The 23001-nt window shown below is 36.4% G+C and overlaps 1 protein-coding gene across 1 annotated transcript; it reads right to left on the minus strand.

Annotated features, from left to right (window-relative positions):
* Window positions 1-166: 166 nt before the first annotated feature.
* On the minus strand, window positions 167-22996 carry LOC135696085 (uncharacterized). The gene is made up of 20 exons (XM_065215363.2): window positions 22691-22996; window positions 22103-22271; window positions 21081-21686; window positions 20565-20624; window positions 18391-18934; window positions 17747-17787; window positions 16886-16950; window positions 16367-16426; window positions 16010-16125; window positions 14890-15002; window positions 14007-14120; window positions 13261-13311; window positions 12962-13046; window positions 12300-12355; window positions 10799-11381; window positions 9739-9968; window positions 8627-8924; window positions 6988-8124; window positions 3038-3352; window positions 167-2064 (listed from the first exon to the last, which is right to left on the minus strand). Exons 1-20 carry the CDS (start codon window positions 22752-22754, stop codon window positions 1912-1914), a joined length of 4860 nt encoding a protein of 1619 aa, XP_065071435.2. The 5' UTR covers window positions 22755-22996; the 3' UTR covers window positions 167-1911.
* Between the last annotated feature and the right edge of the window lie 5 nt (window positions 22997-23001).

The following is a 23001-nucleotide window of genomic DNA, read 5'->3' on the forward strand; positions in this document are numbered from 1 at the left end:
ATTCAGTCTTCGGGTTGATACGGCCAACATAGAACAGTAATGTTTGAGTTGTTTAGATTAGAATCCTTATAACTGGGAATTGGCTTAAATGATTTTCAGGTTTACTGAGTGTTCAGTACCCAGAAATTGGCAAATGATTATAAGAACAAAAAAATAGACAGAAAGCTGCTCGCAACCAAAACAATACAAATAATATATCTCCTAAAATCCAACTTTCTACTAGCGGCAGATAAATCGAAGTTCACGTATAATTCTTTTCTCTAAAAAGGAGTTAATATGGCTGTATTAAAAAATAATCCAAAAACAGAACGACCGTTCTTAACAGATGATTTAACTAAAACGTGAATTGAAACAATAATTTTTTAATATAAAATTCGCAACAAAAATTATCTTGTACTTCAGAGGTTAGGTCAAATGCATGCTCCTCCCAAGCTACTATACCAGACGACACGCCTTTGGTTTCGTCATAAAATCAAAACCCTAAAAGAAACTTTATGTGACGCCAGAGACTTTAAATCTGGGACAAAAGAGGATAGATGCATCCCCTTTCCTTTAAAATCATAAAGGAACCATTTTGAATTTGGAGAGCGTTTTCAGACTTGAGAACAGTCGTCTGTATCATGGTTGTGGTCAGAAGATTCCAAAGTCTGGCACGCATACTTGACGAAAAAGTACATTTTTAATGAAGGATTTCCTTCAAACTGATGTCTACTATAAAAATAAAACCCCTTTACTGGCATAAAACTGAACAGAACGAACTATTATTGACAATATATTACATAAATGTTAAGCTTAACATACAAAACTGGCTATTAACATGCAAAACACAAAGCACCATAATTTTGGTCCGATTTCTAGCGCCTTTTGGGACAAGTACCATTTCCCTGCATTATAAAACGGAAATGCGGCAATTGCACCATTTTATGCAAGGCCTCCCGATTCACGTAACGCTTTATCCATTACCATTCGCCTTATCCAATTTAGCATAAATCGTGGACAATGACAACAAATCAGCTATTGTCAAAGTCAAATTAATTCAAGTATAATACGATTTTTCATGGTGAAATTCCTTACTACTCTGAACCGGGATTAAAAACATGAAAAACCATTAAATGGGATGTGCTTGTTTAAAGGTTTGTTATTGATAACTTAGAAAACTAGAGGTTTTTCCTTCGTTAGACTTTGGCTGGTTTAGTTCTCTCAAAATACACATAGTATGGTATAATTACCAGTGGCGGCTCGTGACTGTCACAGTTGGGAGGGCAGACCATCAATATTGCGATAATCGATAGAAAGGTCGAGTTTGCAAATTTTTCACTGTATTCTTGGTTCGATGTTGATCGTCATGGAGTGCAGGAGAAAAAGCATAAAAAGATGTGGTTGTTGTTTAGCGATGATGTCATTTTATGGGCAAATTTTTTCTTGCCCCGAATTCCTCCAAATAAGCCAATCACAGGCCGCGTTTCGCAATGCTCGAGGTCGAAAATTAGCTTGTGCGCATGTCGGCTAGGGGCAAAAAAAACTTTCCCGTAAAATGACATCATCGCTCAAGGCACTAGCGGACCAGAAGCGAGGCTAAGGACGAGACGGGATAGCAAGGAGCTTTTTCTAGAAGAGATACAAACTTATATAATTAACCACAGTGAGACTATCTTCAAAATTAAATATGAATATCATAAATTTCCTTTGAATCTTTTTGAGGGGGCATTGCCCCAGATGCCCATTAGCAAGAGCCGCCACTGATAATTACAAGTTTGGATAACATGATTTTTTGTAGTTTGAAGCAAGCAACACTTCTTAAAGCCTTTTAGGAAATGATCAAAAATTCCCTCTATTAGGCAATGACCAAAATTTCCTTCTTCACAAGCGATAACTTGTTTGAGAATAGACAGAGATACGATTGGGCTGGACTTATTCCTTTAGATGAAAGCTACCATGATCCTTGAAAAATTTGTCCACAAACAAAGTGACGTGTTCTTTGGGGTCACCAAGAGGGCCTGCGTTATTGTTGGAAAAATGCTTGATAAATGTCTTTGTTATGGTTTTACAGCATTGCTCAAAGTCCTAAAGGAAAACAAACAACACAATCAGAAAACTATAGCTTATGTTTAAAGGTGGACCCAAACAAGGTACACAGCAAGACACACAATAACATGCAATACATCCTGATACCAACCCAGGAAGCTTTATAGCTAGATTTGGACACACAGACCTCCCCGGGTCCTTTCCACCTCATAAGAATTTGAGTTGAGGGACGTTTTGTTAGGGAATATCACTTGTGTATATCGCAAAGTTTTACACGATAACATATGATGACGCTATAAGCGAAAAAAGCAGGGGGTGAACCCAAGACCGGATGGATCAGCATCCAGACTGATCTTTCGCCACCCTTGTGAAAATGGATGTTTTTCTCGGATGAAAATGGATGAAAATGGACAGGATTCCGAAATAACGTTTAAAGGTAAGTATAATAGTAATTCAAAATATCTTTCAAAAGCCCTGAATGTGTGCTATTCGAATTTGAAACATATTTGACAATGATAGTTGCGAGAAAACAATTAAAAAGGTTCAAAGTTAATTTTCTCCAAGTTGATGACGTCATCAAAAAATTTGACTTCCGCTCAAGATATTTTTTATTTCATCTCAGATTTGAAATCTGCTTAGTTAATTTAGTGCAAAAATGCGAGAAAAGTTGAGGTCGAGTCCTTGGCTAATTTTTAAAGATTTTTGATCTTTTTTTGATGACGTCATCAAAAACAGCAACTTCCGGTGATAATTTTTTTTAGCCCATCTTGGATTTGGAATCTCCATGGTCGAATTAGTAAGTATGTGAAATAAAATTTGAGGTTAGGCAGTTTGCTAGTTTTTTCTACAAAATTCCCTGTCTAATAAGGGCCCTGAAGTAGATGACAACGGATATTGGACAGGATTCCGAAAATAACCCAATAAGTTGATTCCGCTTTGTGTTTTATCACTTCGAAGTCAGCAATCATTGTTTTAATACATATTTGAAGAAATCTTACAAAACATAACACACCTCTACCCTGCCTTGTTTGTGGTATTCCTTAACCGCCTCCGCCACGAGCCAAGTTATAGCTTTCTTCACTTCCAAATTCATGCCAGTTTTAATTGAGCTTGCAGGCCGGTCTACGGCATCAAAATTGGATGTTGCAGCAATGGCTATACGAGGTTGTACTGTTACTGTAGGCGGTCCATCATTTTGCAATTGGACTGATCGCTCTACTGGGGCTAATGAAATTTCTGGAAGAATTTCGAATGACTTGGCTTGTTTTTCCACAAGACCAGTTTGTCTGTACCAACCAACTATTGAAGTGACACCAATAATAAGAGGCTATAAAAAGAGAAACAAGCCAATTAGTAAGCCTCATGGACGGGGAAATTCGGGGAAATTTTGTTCGCTTACAGCTAAGACGTATATAATTGCAAGCATAATAAAACTAAATAAGAAGTAACCCTTCTTTGACAAAGCAGTCGTTTGTAGATTATGACGTTACCATGGCGTAGATTGCATGCCAAATATGGTGACCTCAGGTGTTCATTTCATGCCTTGTAATTAATAAGCTTAACAACATCTCTAAAACGACTTTTCAAGTAGAAATATCCCTTAAATTAGAATGTGTAATTTTGTGTAAACCAAAGAAACACACTGAAAGGAAGACAGAATACAGTTATTAAGTATGTCAAAAGAACAAGATAGAATCTTTAGCACCTAAAAATAGGTTTCATATTTGTTGTAACATTTTTTACGTTTGTTTTGATATTCATTTTGCTTCTTTCTTCTACATTCGCTTAGAAATTCCTGATCTTTGCTTTAGTATTGATATTTGAATTGATATTCGCTTTGACTTTCACTTTAACATTCTCTTTGATATTTTCTTTGATATTCACTTTGATATTCTCTTTGATATTCACTCTTATATTCTCTTTGATATTCACTCTGATATTCTTTTTGATATTCACTCTAATATTCTTTTTGATATTCACTCTGATATTCTCTTTGATGTTCACTCTGATATTCTCTTTTGATATTCACTCTGATATTTTCTTTTGATATTCACTCTGATATTCTCTCTGATATTCACTCTGATATTCTCTCTGATATTCACTCTGATATTCACTCTGATATTCTCTCTGATATTCACTCTGATATTCTCTCTGATATTCTCTCTGATATTCACTCTGATATTCTCTCTGATATTCACTCTGATATTTTCTTTTGATATTCACTCTGATATTCTCTCTGATATTCACTCTGATATTCTCTCTGATATTCACTCTGATATTCTCTCTGATATTCTCTCTGATATTCACTCTGATATTCTCTCTGATATTCACTCTGATATTCTCTTTGATATTCACTCTGATATTCTCTTTGATATTCTCTTTGATATTCACTCTGATATTCTCTTTGATATTCTCTTTGATATTCACTCTGATATTCTCTCTGATATTCACTCTGATATTCTCTTTGATTTTCACTCTGATATTCTCTCTGATATTCACTCTGATATTCACTTTGATATTCGCTTCGAAGGATGCTATGTAAAAATTGAATTCTGTTCATTCGCCTTTCGTTAAAAAAATTGAAGTTGATTGTTAAAACATTATTATGAAAAAAATATCTTGCAAAAATACCCTGTCATCTGTAGAATAATAAGTACAATGTCCAAACACCATCTCAAGATCTCATGCTGAATCTAAATGATATTTGCACAAATTAGATACCAGGGGCGTACCAAGGTAGAAGTTGAGGAGTGTTTTTGAGGAACCCACCGATAATTTTGGGCTTGGCGGTAAAAGTTCGAATTAGGCTCGATTTCAGAAAATTATTGGGAGGGTGCAAGGAGTTTTGATTTACTGAAATGATAAGAAATGATAGGAAGAAAAAGCTGAGAGATTATGTTGCGTAAGCTAAAACATTAAACAGCGACATCAGAAAGTTGATTAAAACCATCAAATAGCTTTCAGTCTGTAGATATTCATTTCAGAGAAGGTTTGCATTATTGAAAATCGCTTTAAAGAAAGTGCTTTTTCCAGCAAACTAGAAGCATCAAATTCGAGAGGTTTTTTCCTTCAGCGGCAACCATGGTGCCGCCTCGGAAATTATCGTTATATTCTGGGCTTGTTCCGATATATAGATCTAAAGGGTTGGCAGTTCTCATATTAATATGTAAATAGATATTGTGAATCGACACAATGTATTACGGCGCAAATTTTTGCAATCAAAGTTGGATGTTCAATGCCTCGCACCGGCCTTTTGGCCATATTTTGAAGAAAGCTTATGGGTATTGTCCAGAATCTTCTACAAGTCTAGAGCTTCTTCTTCTTCTTCTTCTTCTTCTTCTTCTTTTACTTATTCTTCTTCCTCTCCTTCTTCTGCAGCTTTTCCCATTCTTATATGGGGTCACTGTTCCTCGAGAGTCTCTTCCATTCTTTTCTATCTTCTACTTGGTATTCATTGAGGCTATTTTTCTGCATATCTTCTTTAAGTCAGTTACTCCATCTAAATTTCAGCCGCCCTCTTCTTCTGTGTCCTGGAATTTCCATTGCCATCACCCTTCTTCCAACATATTCCTCCTCTCTTCTCCTCACATGACCATATCAATTCAGCCTTCTTTCTTGTATCTTCGCGCTTATTTCGGCTACCTTCACTGTTCTTTGTATCATCTCATTTCTGATTTTGTCTCTTCTCGTGACTACACACATGCAGCATAACATCCTCATTTCTGCAACATTTATCTTCTTCTCTTGTGCCTTCTTCACTGCCCAGGTTTCACTGCTGAATAGCATTGCTGGGCGCACAGCTGTTTTCCATGAGTCTAGAGCGATGCTATAAATATTTAGATGCATTTTCCGACCATCTCTAGAAGGTCTTCTTTGTATTTGTTTGCCGCCAATCACGGTCACAGCCTTCACTAAACTCCTGAACCATCTTACCGCCCCCTCCCTACCCCCAACCTCCCTCAATAGTGACGTTCCTGATTATCATTGTTGTGCAGTTTATTGATACAGCCGTTACAACGATACTAATAAAATACTGTTAAGTATTACAAAGAATAACATACTCTATTTGAAAAATCTCTATTGCCCCTCATGGACTGGCTCCACAATACATGTGTGATCTTTTCACAGAGAAATCCAAGTCAAATTCTAGGAATCTTAGGAATACATCAACTGACCTAAAGCTACCAAAGAAAAACTCCAAAAATGGACAGAAATGCTTCTCGTTTAGAGGTGCAAGGTTTTGGAATGGCCTTGCAGCTGAGTGTAAACAGGAATCTTCCTTGATCAACTTCAAAAAAATCTTGCGAAATTGTAAATAGGCGTAATTGTAAATTGTATATTGGAAATTACCATTTCGCCTTTCGTTATAGATATTTGTAGTAAATTAAATTCAAGTTGAAATAGGATTTATTTTAGATTCGTAAATATTGAATTGTAACTTGTTTTTATAATAATTTCTGTAAGTATTTTAAGTGGAGGGCCCCTTGAAAATCAGCATTGCTGAAGGGCTACCCTCCTTAAACATTTGAAATGAAATTAAATGAAATAAAAGGTTTCTCAGTACGCCACAGATAGATACCATGCGACCTCTTCCTCAGCACGCCACTGGTTCTCAGAAAGGTAGGGTAGGATATGGCAAAACAGTCATAGGGTCTGGAAGGGGTAGGTATGACGGGAGTCTAGGAGGTCTGGTTGGGTTGGAGGGAAAGTAAATGCCAAATTGACAGTTTTTATTCTCATAAACTGTGTTTTTACAATCTGTTATAATTTTGAAGAAATGTATTTCCATCTGTCAAACTTTCTTCGTGGAAAAAACGGTTTTACATAAGAATATATATCTAACAAATCACACTGCAATCTGAGGATGCTAAAAAGTAAGCGACCCATAAAAACAAACATATAAAAGCCATTTGACTTTGGCAATGCCTGGCAATACGTGTGTAAAAGATAACATGTTTCTACCTCGTTTGGATTCTCTGTCTCCACAATCTTCAATGGAGGCTTCATCATTTCACTCAACACAATTACCATCTTCTCCCTCGCACTGGCAATCTGTTCATGCGGCGTCTCAAACAACTCGTAATTATCCTTAAATATAACCTTAAAGGCGGTCTGAGACATCAGCGGTTTAATTTTTCCGTCCCCATACAATGCGGTTTTCTGTATCCTTTTCAAGTGTTCTTCTAACATAAACAGCATTTCAATTGGTGTAAGATTACAAGGAAGCTCGAAAAAGTACGGATCTGTTCTTTCTTGACATGGATAAATCTCTAGGGTGCGACCTACTTCAAAAATCGTTTTCGCTTCAGCTATATGCGAACGCCTTGCCAAGCAGTTGAGATAAGCTCGAAAACTTCTAGGTTCTTTAGAAACATGCTTTTTAGTATCCATAAACTGATAAACTTTAGCCGCGCGCTGTACGTTATTCTCCTCTGATAAACGTAAAAGTAGATTATTCAAATATTTCGCTAGCTCGATATCCAATTCGTTTAGAACTTCGTCGGCGTCATCAAATTTACCAACAGACAGTAGATCCTCTGTTAGTTTTAATAAGACAGACGTCCGTTCCTGCTCATCTTCCACCGTGGTGACAGGCCGTCCATAGTCAGTGCCCCTGAACACGGTCATCGCATCGTCTACCTGGGGTGGGGACAGCAATAGGCATACTTTCAAAGCAGTCATAACAATTTGACAATTTGTTCTGTTCGGGTTCTCATCAAAACTCTTTCCAAAAACAAAATAATTGACCTGCGACTGGTGAAGTAAAAATAACAGTTCGAAGGCTTCAGACGGTCTTTCCTTCTCCATTAACTCAAACAATAATGTCACAGCAAGACGGCCTAAATTCTGTTGGTCTTCGTCTCTAAATATAGTTGGCGCACCATCTGTTTCAGTGTTGTCTTCTTCTAACACAAGATGCGTTCCCGTGATTTGTTCTTTAACGGAATTCAACAGTTGTTCGAGCCTGCTCACCGGATTGTTTTTGGCTATTGCCTCGTAGATCTGATGCAGTGCTCGATCATCGATAGCTATGTTTGATTCTCTCATTTCTACATAGATATCACACACAGTTTGGATGTCGTTCGATTTTGATGCGAGCTGAAGAAGGAAATAGAGAAAAAAGAATTAGATGAAATCACAGAAAGGAACAGGTCATGGGCTACATACAAACATACCTACTATGTGCAAACAAATCTCGTGAATAGAGGAGACCAATAATGCAATGTTTGTATATGGAAGGAGTCAAAAATTTACTGAGTACAACGGCAGTTTTTTCATAAATTTATCAAATAATTAATTTTTCAGAAAAAGTTAGGTTAAATCTTTTAGCACATTTTACACGTGTTTTTGTATGTATCGGTGAAAACGTGCAAAAGGCGGAAAACTAGCGAAGTTCGTTGTAATATTCGTGAATTCTGATTAGTCAATGCAGAATGGAGAATTTTAATCGCTCAGCCAATAAAAGGTTTGCTGTGCAGAACTGTCTCCTATCACGCGGGGCAGCACTAAAAAGAACCAATCATTCAAGCATACTCAGTTGAACACATTTAATTGAGATTTAATTGATAATACACTAAATACCGAGAGAAAATGGGCCTACCGCGAGTCTGTCGAATATCTGGCGTGTATCATGTAATGTGTCAAATGAAATTGATCTCGATGGTATTGTGGTAACACAGCCAGCGGAGCCATTACTGATATAACCAGAATCTGTCTTGCTTATCACTTCAGCCTCTTCACTGTTTGCTGAGGGGATGCGAACGATCATGGCCTTAGCAGGATCATTGGCTTGATATTTGTCTGCTTTCCACATGGACATTAGTTCTTGAAATGGATTAGTGTTGGGCAACTGGACTGCGTCGTCTAGTGGTACTGGCCTACTAGCATCATTCGACGTGCTAAAAATTGTAAAAAATGCGAGTTCACTTGAATTCTTTATTCACAAAGGTGTGTGAAGTATATTAATAAAAAAAGTCTCTGGAAAAGAAGTAATTAGTATTGTCGGTAAGATGAAAGTTCTAAACTTTGCTATGGTACATCCTCTCTACAGGACTCCCATAAAACATCCTAGAACTATCTGACTATCTACGTTTAGTGTTGACCGAAGAGCTACATCGTTGAATTGTCGCGAACGCAAAGGAAATACCCCATATATCTAGAAACTTTATTGTCAGAAAAACTTCTCTGCAAGCTTCAAATATTTCTCCAGTTATAATAAATGATTTCTTGGGCCGAAGATTACTAGCAAGCGAGTAAATTACCAGATTCCACAAATAAAATTTGGCGGATCAAGAATAAAAGAGGCAGGTTTGGTAGGATTTTGTTGAAAGTTGTTCGATGAATAAAGAAGAAAGGATTTCTTTAAAGACAATAATGTTTCTATCTTAAAACCTGGACATTCTCATTTGTCTCTGCGTTTAGGACCTTCAATCACTTGAATCTAGGCTTGGTTTAAAGAAAGAGAACTGGTTCATAGTTCTATTAAAGAAAACCCACAAGAACTGCACAAAATCAAAAAGGCTTTGAAAAAAGCAAACATTTTCAAACATACCAAAGTTTTATATTTCATACCATGAAATGTGTCAAACAAGAAGCTTTAGCATTCTTGCAAATGTTGGCTTTTTCAAAGCCAATTTTTTGGCTTTTTCAAAGCCAATTTTAATTTTTGTACCAAATGTAACAAATTAACAACAAAAAGTTAAAAATGCAAACCTATTTGCCAGAGTTGAAGCTTCTGGTTGTTGATAAGTTACAAATTCTTCCGTGGTATCATTTGCTGTATGCATTGCCATACTGTCACTGCAAATCCGCAGCTTTGGATAATATTTTCGTGTTGCCTTGTACAATTCAGCGAATGCACCGGGATTCTCGTCCCAGTCCTCCAAAGCTGACAATGCCACGAAGAAATTTTCTTCCGAGGGCTTCAGTCCAGCTTCTATCAGCTTCAACGAGAAACAAGAAACAGTATATAAAACACTAATAGCTCTAGTATTAATAGTTAAATAAACACAAATAACTTGAATTAGATTTCAATTTACCAGTTTATGCTTACATTGATAACGCGAAGAAAGGAATGTAAATACGATAACTGGCGAGAATTAACTTGGAAGCGACGTCATCATTATATGTGTAAATTACATTAAGAAATGACTGTGAATAGTATTAAAATATTACTAAGAAATATGATAATAGCATTAGCAAATGCTGTTTGCTTTTCTTCAATTGGAGCTCTTCAAACAATAAACGAGGTAACCAGGGGCAAAGGTGACATGTACCCACTTGTTAGTAACAGACGTTAAGTGCCTATTTAAAGCTCACGGGGTTCCCTTTTCGCCTGCATGTGCCACCCCTCTACTTTTACGATACTTCTTACGACAATGCTTGAAACCAACATGACAACATAAGAAAGCATTAAGAAAGATGAACCAAATTCTGGGCACAGAGACAGCTTGAATCACAATTAGAATTTCTAATTAAATTCTTGATGAGCAGAAATTAGAAGTAGTTTTTTACTGGTTATCGGTTGACAATGTTATTCATTTTGACGAGCTGAAGGTCACCTGCAAGCACATGGGATGATTCTAATATAGGAATATGGTGATATTCGACAAAGCTTGTGACACAGTGATAGGGTTTGCCTCCGAAGCTACTTCAAAATTTCAAGCGTTACTACTACTGCAGGCTGGCTGTACAATGTTTGTTGCTTGTCTGAAAAAATATACGTAAATCTTGATTATCATTCAAAAATTACAATATCGAAGTCCTGTCTCACCTTGTTTATAAGATCATAAATTTCTTGATAACGGTGTAACCCTTTTAATATGTTCATTATCTCCCTCAACTTCTCGTTCGGTGGCATCTTCCCAAATTTTATCATAATCATAACAATTTTGCAACAGCTGTCGATATTGTCAATCAATGGCTGGGTCATAATGTTCGTCAAACATTCGTAAACCTCGTCATTGACGTCAGCACTGGTAAGCTCCTCCGGGTTTACATTTTCTACAACCTCGAGTGCCTCTTTAGGAAACTGCGCTTTGTGGAAACAACAGACCAGTTGCAAGGCAACAGCACTGTCCACAGGAATTCCTAGATTCACCATTATACCCTGAATCTGGCTAGCAATCTGCAAGGTTCCACTGCAGGCCTTTCTTAAGAAATCATTCCAAACTTCACAATCAACATTACAGAGGATCTCTTTAGGTAGGCTCGACAATTTTGTTGTGACAATGAAAGCATTTTGATCTGTATTCACCGACTCGATAAGTTGTTTAACAAGATCTACAGGTATATCTTGCAAGGGGGGGATTTGATCAATCTTTGCAACAAGCATGTCGGTTAGGTCTTTAAAAACACTGCAAGAAAAAGCAAAATCAAAACCCAACAATATATACAAAAATATCAGAGTATTTTAATCGGAAGAAAACTCGTTAGTAAATTTTCACAATACAATGGTGGTGACTGCCAAGCCCTTTCGATAATGTTAGTGACGGTCAACCCCAAGTATATAGCTCGTTTTAAGAAGCATGTGTGAATTGAGAACATGTGCAAAATTAACAAAGCTACTGATGAAGCCAGTCTTTGTCAACTTCTACGAAACCCAATCCTAATCAATATAGCTCACAATATTGTCATCTAGGATTGCTATCAGTAAAACAACAAAAATAATTGCTTATGTAAAAGGAACAGAACGTTAAAATGTACTTAGGGATCAAAGCTAAGCATTAATTATGTCACTACACTCTTTTTCATTAAGAACCACTTGCTGCAGCTCGCAGGGTTTTCAATAATTTTTTAAGTAGAAGGCTCACATTTAAAAGGAGACGTCTATAAGTTTACTTTTGTTTGTGCAGTCTTACTAAAGTGAGGGTAAATAAAGGCGGAGAAGGTTTGGTGAGAAAGCGCCGCACTTTCGCCGGTGGGTGGCTTCCAATGAAATCCCTGAGTTCGATGTTCTAATTTTGAGGTTCAGGTGCGCCTATTAGTGTTTTCGTTTTAAAATTAATTTTTCTAAATTTATCTACTAGAAAATGTTTCTAAGACTACTAAATGACAGTTTTGTATGACATTTGTAATAGCAAGACTGATGGAATCGCCTCTGTTTTGTTAACACTAGCAAAAACTTCTAAAAACACATTGCTTTTCAACCTGAGGCTAGGTATGTTCTGACGTGCTTAGTTTTCTCTGCAAATTGAGTCTCTGGGTTCTTATTAAGTATGTTTTTAATAGAGTGTACTTGACAAAAAATGCTAAAAGAAATCCCGAAAACTCACGGAATATTCGGCTGGAAAGATGGTGACACAGGGAAACTTTGCTCCTTCGTAATTTCCTAAAAAATAAAAAGACAAATATAAGGGGTCATAAAAAACTAGAACAAAAAAGACCTTTCCAAAACTTAAAACACATTCACTTAAACATTTTAAGATATTGGACCGTCGACAAAAAGTCTTAAACACGGGCAAAGATGCCGTGTTGAGTAAATCCCACGTCGAAACTCAGTTCGTGTTTAACTCAACATAGGTTATAAATTCCTCGTTTAGTCATCATGAAAAAACTGTTGTACCTTAATTTCTATGAAGATGCAGTCTTATAGATGCAGTTTTTAACGAATACTTGCAGTATCAACAGCCTTTGGAAACATACGTGTCTGCTTCACGTTTCGCTTGCAATATAGAATAATTTAGAGTCCTGTCGCCATGAGCTGGTGCACTAGTCGTATCTTGACTTTTGAATCTCTCGTATTAAAGTTTGATAAAAGGGCGATAAAAGTTTAGGTTTGCCAAAAATAAGCGCGAAAACGATTTGCTGACGCCATTTCAATATTTGTTACTTCCTTGAGTTGTTTGGTATACATGCGATAATTTTGCAAGTATTTTGTATTTTGGTTGCAGAATTTGAAAAGTGAGTTCCATTCATTTTATCACAAAAAACAAACCTCGACCATTTGAATAATCCGCTCCCTATTCGCTTTTTGCTTCACTTCTTGTGCAGGAACATGTTTGACGAGTTCTTCAACAACTCTAAGTCAAATCAATAGATAGTAAGAAATATGAGCACCAGTGGAAAAATCAAGCAAAAAGGACAGAATTTGGAGTACAGAATAAAGCGTTTGAATACAGAATACAGAAAAATGTTTAGAAGGATTAGGCATATTAAAAAGGCCCGAGCAAGATAAAGAACATTTTAAAATAACTTAATGACGGGGTAAAATATAAAATAGAATAGGTTTTATACCGCTTATTGGCCAAATTATGCAGATCTAGCAAATCGAAAAAACCAACAAGCCTGTAAAAGAAAAAGACAAAACTTTAATCTTGAACAATGATTTAAAAACAAGAATCACTTGGAACAGGTAACAATAATAATCAAGTTCCCAGTGTTTTCTGGGAAAAGAACCAATGATTGACCAGTTTATTACTTCTATTCGTCGAACTTGTTAACAAGTCACTTTCCTTTAAAGGCACTGTGTCCCGTCAGTCAACTGTTCAGAGTTAAGAGTGGGCTTTATAGCGCGTTTCTGATTGAGAAAAAATTGGGAAATAGCCTTACGTTGTTGATTGGATACGAAATAATAGGATTATTGTATAGTACAACCAATGGAAACTTAAATGGTCTTCGAAATGCGTCCGAACATGGTGCCTTTTAAACCAAAAAAGATTAAATTGAATTGCACACTTTAATTAAAGGGACAGTTGTTGATAAAATGAATTATTCTCTTTTTCATCTCCTTTATTATTTATCGCTGGTTTTGAAAGAAGTGTTTTCGTTTCTTACAAGGCTTTGTATCTCAGTACGATATTTAAGCATTAATACTTTATAATTAATGACAGTTTATAATTACAGGAATTGATTTTCTTAAAAAAGGACGGTTGGCGGACGGGACATGGCGCCTTTAACGGGGGATCTTCCACCGATAATATCGAAACCTTTCACTGAACGCCTAACAATATAATGGAATTAAGATAATGACATGAACTGACCTATCTGTACTGTCAACAGAGGACAACGTGCAGATTCCATTGCGTATATTTTTCAGGTCCTTCTGGCGTGGCTTTAGGTCATTCTGCTTCATTTCAAGCACCAAAGCAACAGCGCTAAAATAAAAATGTCAAGGCCATTACACTTGTGGGTGGGTATAGGAGCAAAAGGGGGCGAATTCTACCTTTGACGGGAAAATCTGTTGGGAAATTTTTAAAATCTATTCAGTTGTAGACTCTGAACAATCAAATAAGGAACGCAGTTTTATTAGAAATCTGATAATTAAGATACAAACGAAAACCGTTTTGGAAAAAAAATAGCAAAAGGATTTATATAACCTTTCATGAAACTGCCTCTTTTATAGAACAGTCATTTAAAAACGACCGTCGTTTGTGTTTTCATTATTCGTACAATTAACATCGCCCAAAGTCTGTTTTTTGTTACCCTTTCAAGTAAATATTTCGCACAAATAAACGACTTTGATAAGACTTGAGAAACTTCAGTCTTGGAGACGACAATGTAGACATCGATATTTGCAATCATTTTAGTGTAAGAAGTGAAAAACTAGATCTGTGATAATTCATTAAAATCTTTATTATTATTATTTAAGGCCATGTATTGAAAAGAGTCCTCTGGTTTAATCATTTCGTTACACCAGACACTGATTTTGCAAATGATAACTGATGAGAATCGATGAATTCAAGAAAGAATTGGTCACGATGGCTGATGATGGTTATGATTAAGTTGTGACATTATCTTGGCTACACAAAACGTGAACTTAAAACAAAATGATTGCAACGAGCTTTATAAAAAGAGAAGGCAAATATGTAACAGATTTTGCAAAATTTTTGAGCGGAAATTTAAGGACAGTGCAGTTAGACATACTTGTTGATGTCATCCAACGATACAAGGGCCTCGATCGCATAGCTGTAATCTAATTGGTTCAGCTTCCTGTTCACACGCTCTTTCCGTAGCTGTTCCAACAGGAAGAAGACCACCTTGAATGAAAAATTTACAAATGACCGATCCACCAAGAATGAAAATTCTATAAGAAGCAATGGGCACAAAAATGAACACACGATCCAATGCACACATCCCCAATGTACACACCCCCCCCAATCTATACACACTCCAGTAAGCACATACCCCAATACAAACATCCTAATAGAAACACCCCAATGCACACCCCGAACGCTCGCCACCCAAGTGAGTTTTTCAAAAGTAAGATCAATACAGTATTGAGCCCCCGAGCCCCCCCTTAAAGACAGGAAAATTTTCGACAAGGGGGATCCGCTTTCTGCACCCCCTTAGAAATCGCCAATGTTACAAAGCTCTGGGGCTATACTGGGTGGAGGCATTGGAAAGTGTTGATGTGTAACCCATTCAGTTGGTGCTCCATACCGTCAACCATCCCAGTTCAATGAGCACAGGGCGTTAGTGTAACAACGGTAATCCCCCTCCCCATCGAAAACAATCCCTTCAAAAACAAGTAATTCTATGTCATCTAAGGCCGTTTCCTCGGCTCATTCTAAACTTGTCAGCAAATAAAGGAGGACTCGCCAACTTTATTGGCAAATGGGACAAAGACATTCCTCTTGAGAACACCCTGATTTGCCCTGCTGCTGATTTTACCCTGAGAATTAAGAAGCTGCGCACAGTCAAAACCTTTTTCACTTTTTGTGGAATCTAACCAACGCAACGTGCTAGCCAGTGTCCAGGACTGGCCATCATTAAGAATAATCAATAAATATTGACGACGATTGAACAAATTGGGCTGTTTATCAAAGAAAAAGGCAATATTTCTCCCCTACATCCCTAGTGAAACTGACAACTCAATTTGGGCACGAACAGAATTCAGAAGTGCCAAGTGCAAAAACATTTCCCCGACCCGTTATCCCTGAAAACAACACCCCCTAAAATAATCATAATGTAAAAATCTCTGGACAGCTCCAATGAACGGCCTTACCCATGCAGAAAACTGAAAACACAGCCGTTTATAAATTACCTTTGTATCTAAGTTAACCGCCTCCTCCGTCGCTGCGCGCATTAAACTTTCAAGATTATTGCAACCAACAGATCGGTGATCGCGTATGAAAGCCTGGCACAAGGGTATGCAATTCTCTAAAACGATACAAGTCATAAAACTTGACAAAACAACGAATAATTAATAATTCAGAAGAAATCAGTTATAAAAGAATAACTCTGCTGTAAAGGAATAAAAACATGTTTCACATTTCTCCTCATCAAACATTTTTCTTTTGCTATTGTCTAAAACATTTTGACTTTTAAACACATTAACCTAGTCATTCTTTAACTGAACTAAGATAGTAATACTTGACTATTAACTGGACATAAGAATTACCAAAATTCTTGTCAAGGCAACACTCTTGTAGCAATTGAGATTCATGGCGAAATCTTTCATCTAGCGGAAAAAATAAAAATAATAATAATAATAATGGCATGATCGATGAGGCTAAAGATTTGACATTGTAAAAAACAGCTTTGAAGATACTTCAAAGTTAGCTTTGCATACCTTTGCACATGTCCTTTAAAAGGCAATTCCAAAAAGGGCTGAGGTATCAATATTGTTATTTTATACTATTATAACCTTAAGACTTTATACTAATTTGTTCCTACTGACAATAAGTAATCATACACATTGGATGAACAACTTTCCAGTGTAACACAGAACCAAGTGGCGAAATTTAATGCGCTGGGCTTGAAAGTGGTCTGGATCCTAATCCGAGGATCACGATATTTTAAAAGAAGCAACACCTTTAAATGGCTGAAAATCATTACCAGCCTCGTCAAACTCGCCTCGCTGTCTTAGGGCGCTGTAGGAGCCCGTCATCTATTTCCAATATTATTAAAAGGGCAATACCTGGAAAATTTGGAGGAATCCTTCTGTTGTTCATTGCTGGGTCGAAATTCTGCTGGTGAAACTGCCTAGAATCAAGCCAACATAATATAACTTGCAGGGCCTAATTATCAGAAAATTCATGTTTTAAAGTTATCAGTAATAGACAATATATTAACAAGATTATCACAACAATGGCAAGAGCTTAATAAACACAAGCTCTGATTTGCATATTCATAGTGTACCACGCCCATTATTCCTACTTCCATGACCATTTATAATGTCTTTGATATTGGTAACATTTCCGACTTATCTATAAGTTCAATGAATCAAATATAAGAATAGGAAATGAGCGACACAAGGGAAGTTATCTGTTATTCACTCAAAAGAATCTATCAAAAGTTGGCTCGCCCTAAACAAACAGCCCTTCCAAACATACAAAAGAATTGTGTTTCTACCATCCAAAAGAGTTCCGTTATCTATGGGTTTACGCACCAGTGTGATTCTGGCTACGTAGGATGCACAAGCCACAGATTGGAGGGGTAGAATAAAACAACATGTCCCTTCTAGCATTAGAAAAAAAACGCTTCCTCAAAAAGAACAGTCTCCTCGGTCTAGCAGATCTAAAACTACAACTGAAACATGCGATTCTGCTATCGGGCGGCATTTCCTGGAAACCCAGATCGTGCCGAAAACCATAATGGCGACATGTTCCGGATTCTAATAGACCCTGTTTTTGAACAAGCATTTCAGAATCTATCTATTTAAAAATGAGAAAACCACTTAAGCGTAGAAAGAAGGCGTTCGTTTTCACCCTAGGGCACAACAGGGCAATACTTTCAACGGGTAAATGTACTTTCTAGGAAATCAATAGAAAGAACTCACCCTCTAATGATTGGCCGGTTTTGTGAATCCATTGGCATTGCCTAAAAGTCATATATTGTTTTAAATAGGTCTCTGTTAGGAGGACACGAGATAAAGAGCAACAGATCTGGTGTCAAATAGTCAGATGAATGCTGAAAACTATAAAGGCATGGAAGCCCAGTGTTGGATAGTTAAAATTATGCGCTGTGCTATTGCTGAGTTCACTCAAAGCTTTTGTGGACATCCTGTACTATAATGGGTAACCAGGCAAAGCTAGAAGTGCATAGCTGATAACCCTGACTCAAGTTACCACAAGTTACTAATTCTTTCTATGTATGAGCTGACTTTCCACTCTCGTCTGTCTCTCTGACAAAGTCTTCTTGTAGAAGGTAGTGAGTGAATGATAGATATAGATGTCATGAGAAAAATACGCCATAGGTTTATATAAATGAAGCCCAACCCTATGCTGTACATAAAAAATATAACTGGACTGTCTTGCTTTCACTGACATGCTTTACTTTTATAAAAACTTTCCAATCAATTAGCATAATATTCTCAACAAAGACAAAAAAATTGGTAGCAAATGGAATAGAATGCATTTTACAAAAACAAAAGAAGAGAGAACATCCAGCCTTCTAAGAAACGAATTGACAAAATATGCTTACCAAGAATCGATGTCTATTTTGATTATTATGGAAGTTTGCCCTCATCATTCTCATTTGGTTCGGGGGGCACGATAGATATGGATTTTGTGGTCCTAGAACATTCTGTCCATGAACATTCATTCGAGGTCGCACGTAGCCTAGAGACTGAGGAGGGCTAATCATTCTTGGTTGGCTAGGGAAACCTCTGCCATCTGCATTTCTACTAGACCTTTTGTTATGAATATTTTGTGTGTTCATCCCTCTGCCTTTCACCATAGCACCATTGCTTGTTCTACTTCCAAGACTGCAGGACACAGTATTTTCTTTTGAGCTTTCACCAATCAAATGTGACGGGTGTGCTAGGCCATGGACAAGACCATTTTTTTCATCATCCATTTGTACACTGTTAGCTGGCTTACTCTCTTGGGTTGCACTCGACCCTAGCCTGCCTGCTGGTGTCTCTCTTACAGTAGATTTTTCTAGGTCATTCAATGCATTACGAGGTGCATCTGAGGGCTTCCTCTTGTTAAGCTGTCTGGGGTTATCTTCAATGTTGCTCCTAGGCCTAATATGTACAGAAAGCGAAATTTCTGAACAAAATAAACTAAGAAATGTATATATATTCAAAATCTTAGGTTTTATAATATTACATCAAAAATTAATCTAAAAATTGAAAATTTTAAGATTAATGTACCTGTAAACGTATCATCTGAATTAGAACGCTTTTGGCAAGTTACTATTTCCCTTGCTTTGAAAATAAACTTAAAATCATCTGAAAAATACCTCTATAACTACTAACTACTACCTTCTTGACAATATTTTCTTGGAACTTAAGATGACAAAAGGTTATCAGTAACAGGCAAATCTTATATATTTTCTTTCGGTATACAGTGGCAGAACCATTCTTTTCTGATTGGCGCGAAACTAAGTAGACCTATAGCCACACATGTCGTGTGCCATGCCCTTGATACTGGTACCTATGGATCAACAACCTTAAAAATGGTAAATATACTGAGCCAATTTATGATTAGAACATTTCAATTAATAAATCTCATAATGGAAATATCTCAATGATAGACAGGTACAAAATTCATACTAAAATATACCATTAAACTTCATTAAGTAAAATAATAACCTTTCAATTGTAAGCATTGAAACAACTATTAGTATATATTTAGAAAAGGTAAACATAGGGAGCAAAAATTCCTTATAATGGAAAATCAGTTAAACCATAGCCACTATGACTTCTAAAAATGTGTTAATATCATTTGTGTGTTAAGTCTATAACATAAAGTCAGATTATAACTTTGACCCTAATCGAGACTCAAAATATCTTTGAAAGCCTGTGCTGGTTGAGAGTTATGGTTTTGATAATATGTGATGATTATTCAATTGCTGACAAGCCTGTTGTTTCATGAAAAAGAGAAACTGCTTTAATTAAAGATGGCTGTTCTATGATATCAACAGTTAAAGTGATGAAAGACATAAAGAGAATTGGAGACAGAATTGGAGAGAGGACTTTCATGAGAGATCAGGATTTAAAAATTTAAGTTTGATCATTGTCATCATTTGTAAGACCCAGAATGTCTTGTATGTGAATTTGAATATGTCTTGTATTTCCAAACGTGATCCGCAACTCATCAAAATTCCAACCCCTACAAATTCCCCTGAAATAACCGAGTAATGACAAATCCCCATAGGTGCAAGGAAGAGCCCAAATTTGATATAGGTTCTGCTCTGCAGTTTAATATTGCAAAGAATCTGAAGGTAATGCTTTAGAATTTTGAAATATTTGATGGAAGAAGGAAGATGCAAGTAGAGTTAGCTGACCACATCAACAACATAGAATAAAACTGGAGACACCTGTGATCCTCATTTAATTTCTGGTCTGGCTTTTAGATAACATAACATGGAACTTGGTACAGTAATACTATCTTATAGACTTAATGATCGTTGAAGCAGACTGCCATATGGCATATTGTACTATTTCTTCATACAGAAAAATGAACCACTTTACAATCTGACAGGTGCAAGTGCACCCTTACTACCTGTCTAGACTAACCACTGGTATAAACAGAATACTTACGTAAATATTTTTTATTCATATTTTATAAGTAAATATATTTTTAATAAACACGCTGTAAAAATGTTGCTTAATGAAAAGAAATTTGAATTTGAATTTGAATAATACTTACCGTTTTCTTAGTGTGCTGTTCATTATTCTTGTCTCTGTTGTCTCATGTTGTGGCTCAAAACTGAAATCAAATGTATGGTGCTTAAAACAACATTCAAGGGCAAATTTCTAGATAGAGCAATAAAGGGCATTCAAATTTTCTCAAAACATGTGATAGGGTGCACTGAAACAATGGAAGATCATGCAAATTTGCTGATTAATGGAAAATGTTAATCTGATGACGTTCACAGGGCGATTAACTCACGCCTTTTGTACTATTGAACTTCAAAATAATGTAGGAAAAGCAGATAACATTTTACTAAAGGTTATCTTATATCTACAACACTAAAGAGCTGTAACAATGGAAATCTTCTAAAGTGTATTGAAATTCATATTCACCTAGTAAATAGTCATCTATTTTAGGAAGGATTGATGGCACATATTATTGTGCCTTTAAGCATTCCTAGCTTCATAGTTCCCCGAATAAAAAATCTAAAATAGTTTAAAGAAGATCTCGATCATAATAAACATAACTTACTTTGCTGATGATTCAAAATGCTTCCCAAGGGTGTTAAGATCCTCCTTTTGACCTGTGTTATCAAAAAGATCATCATCATCAGCATGAATAGACATTGAATCAAAATTATCACTCTCAGCCATGTCCTCTTGCATGTCTGATGACTCTTCTAAATCTGTTGACAATTTTCCATTAGCTTGCATTTTCAATGGGTTGGGCTTTGAACCAATAATGTATCGCAGATCGTCAGGTGTCAAAGAAGAGGCTGTAACAGTTTGATTTTTCTGCCTTGCTACTGATGGTGTGCCATTTACAATACTGTTTGACTTGACTGAACTGGTTACAGACTTTAGTGAGGTGAAGGAGGATTGACTTGATGCTGGATAAACTCCAGTTTTCCTGTTCTTTCCTAATGATGGTAATGTCTCAAGAATCTTTGATGATTTGCTAGTTATCTTTTTTGGACTTGACTTTGAAATTTTTGTCACTCCAATATCAGCTGAGCTTGATATGGCTGATGAAGCCTGAACAGGCCTCTTTGGAGCTGGGTTCTTTTTAGATAACATTGTTTTGTCTGCCTTCTTAGCTACTAAACTGCTTGTTGCTGATTTTTTCGCTAATACTGTCCTAAAAAGTAAAGTGTATGCAAATAGGTAAAAATGATTTCTCCAGTTTTTATTACATTACAGTTCACTCATGGAACACAGCTCCCTGATTTCATACAAACAAGGTTTCTAGAAAATGAGCCTATTATTTTGTGAAGTGAAGTGAAAATCAATCTGAGATGAAATTAAAAGAGTCTGTCATCAGGCCTTTTAAATGTTTACTTGTAGTCACTCTTTAATGCATGGTATGGTGGTAACAAATTAAATCTTACTATTTGATATAATCTCAGCACTTTTGACATATAAGACCAAAGATTACATCTCATAATATCATAAGCACCTATTCTTAATTAAGCTTCTTCTAATATGACAGCCTCAATTGGACGTTAAATACTTAGCAAATCTGTATGCTTAGCTTTCAGTTTTGTAAATACATACCTTGGGGCCACAGATGTGCACTTTGCTATCTGGTTCTCATTTAGAGATTCTATCTTGACGTACATTGGCTTCAGCATTTTCTTATACTTTCTTAAAGGCTCCGGACTTCTTGCTTCATCACCAGAGCTTGTATCTTCGGTTTTAATCTTTTTGTTAGGATCAAAATATCCTAAACATAGTAATTTATCATAAATTTAATATATTTTAAAAAGAAGATAAACTTAGGGAGGAGATCGCAGGTAAGCAGTTTGATTTTTCTAGAAAAACTCAAAGTCTTAACTATGAGCATCAAAAGTTGGTTTTTGCCCCCACCCCCTTGGCACAAAGCATGAAAAATCCATTCTCAGTAAATATTTGACACAGGTGTGGAGACAAATTGATTTCGATATCCTAATTTTAGAAACCCAAACCATGACGGACACGAGAAATGTTTACCGTTACACGATCTTCCCATGTAGGTTGGTAGGCCTATTACACTAAATAAAAACACATCAGATATTTGGCCCATGTACAACTGAAATCTATAAACTCGAAAGATCCAGGCATGCAATCAAACAAAATCACAATAAAATAATAACAAATGTATACCTTGTTGTCCATCTGCCCCTGCACTCGTTAAGCCTATGCCTAGATTAGACATTTTAGGGTCCATTAAATTTGCTGGAGATCGTTAATTAGGCAAAATGAGCTCCCAGTCAATCATCCATCTACACAAAACACCATGATCTTTATAAGATACATATTTTAAAAAACAGATAATTTACTTTCAATAGGCCAATTCTTTTAACATGCTATAAGCACAGATTTAAAGGTACATGTTGTCGAAATGTCGTCAAACACACTCCATTCCATTCCCATGCTTATTTGCAAGGCCCAACGCATGCTCACATTGAGGAGCC

This window comes from Rhopilema esculentum, chromosome 14 (assembly GCF_057945365.1).
Source record: "Rhopilema esculentum isolate cy_ngs chromosome 14, ASM5794536v1, whole genome shotgun sequence".
In the NCBI taxonomy this organism is placed as follows: Eukaryota; Metazoa; Cnidaria; class Scyphozoa; order Rhizostomeae; family Rhizostomatidae; genus Rhopilema; species Rhopilema esculentum.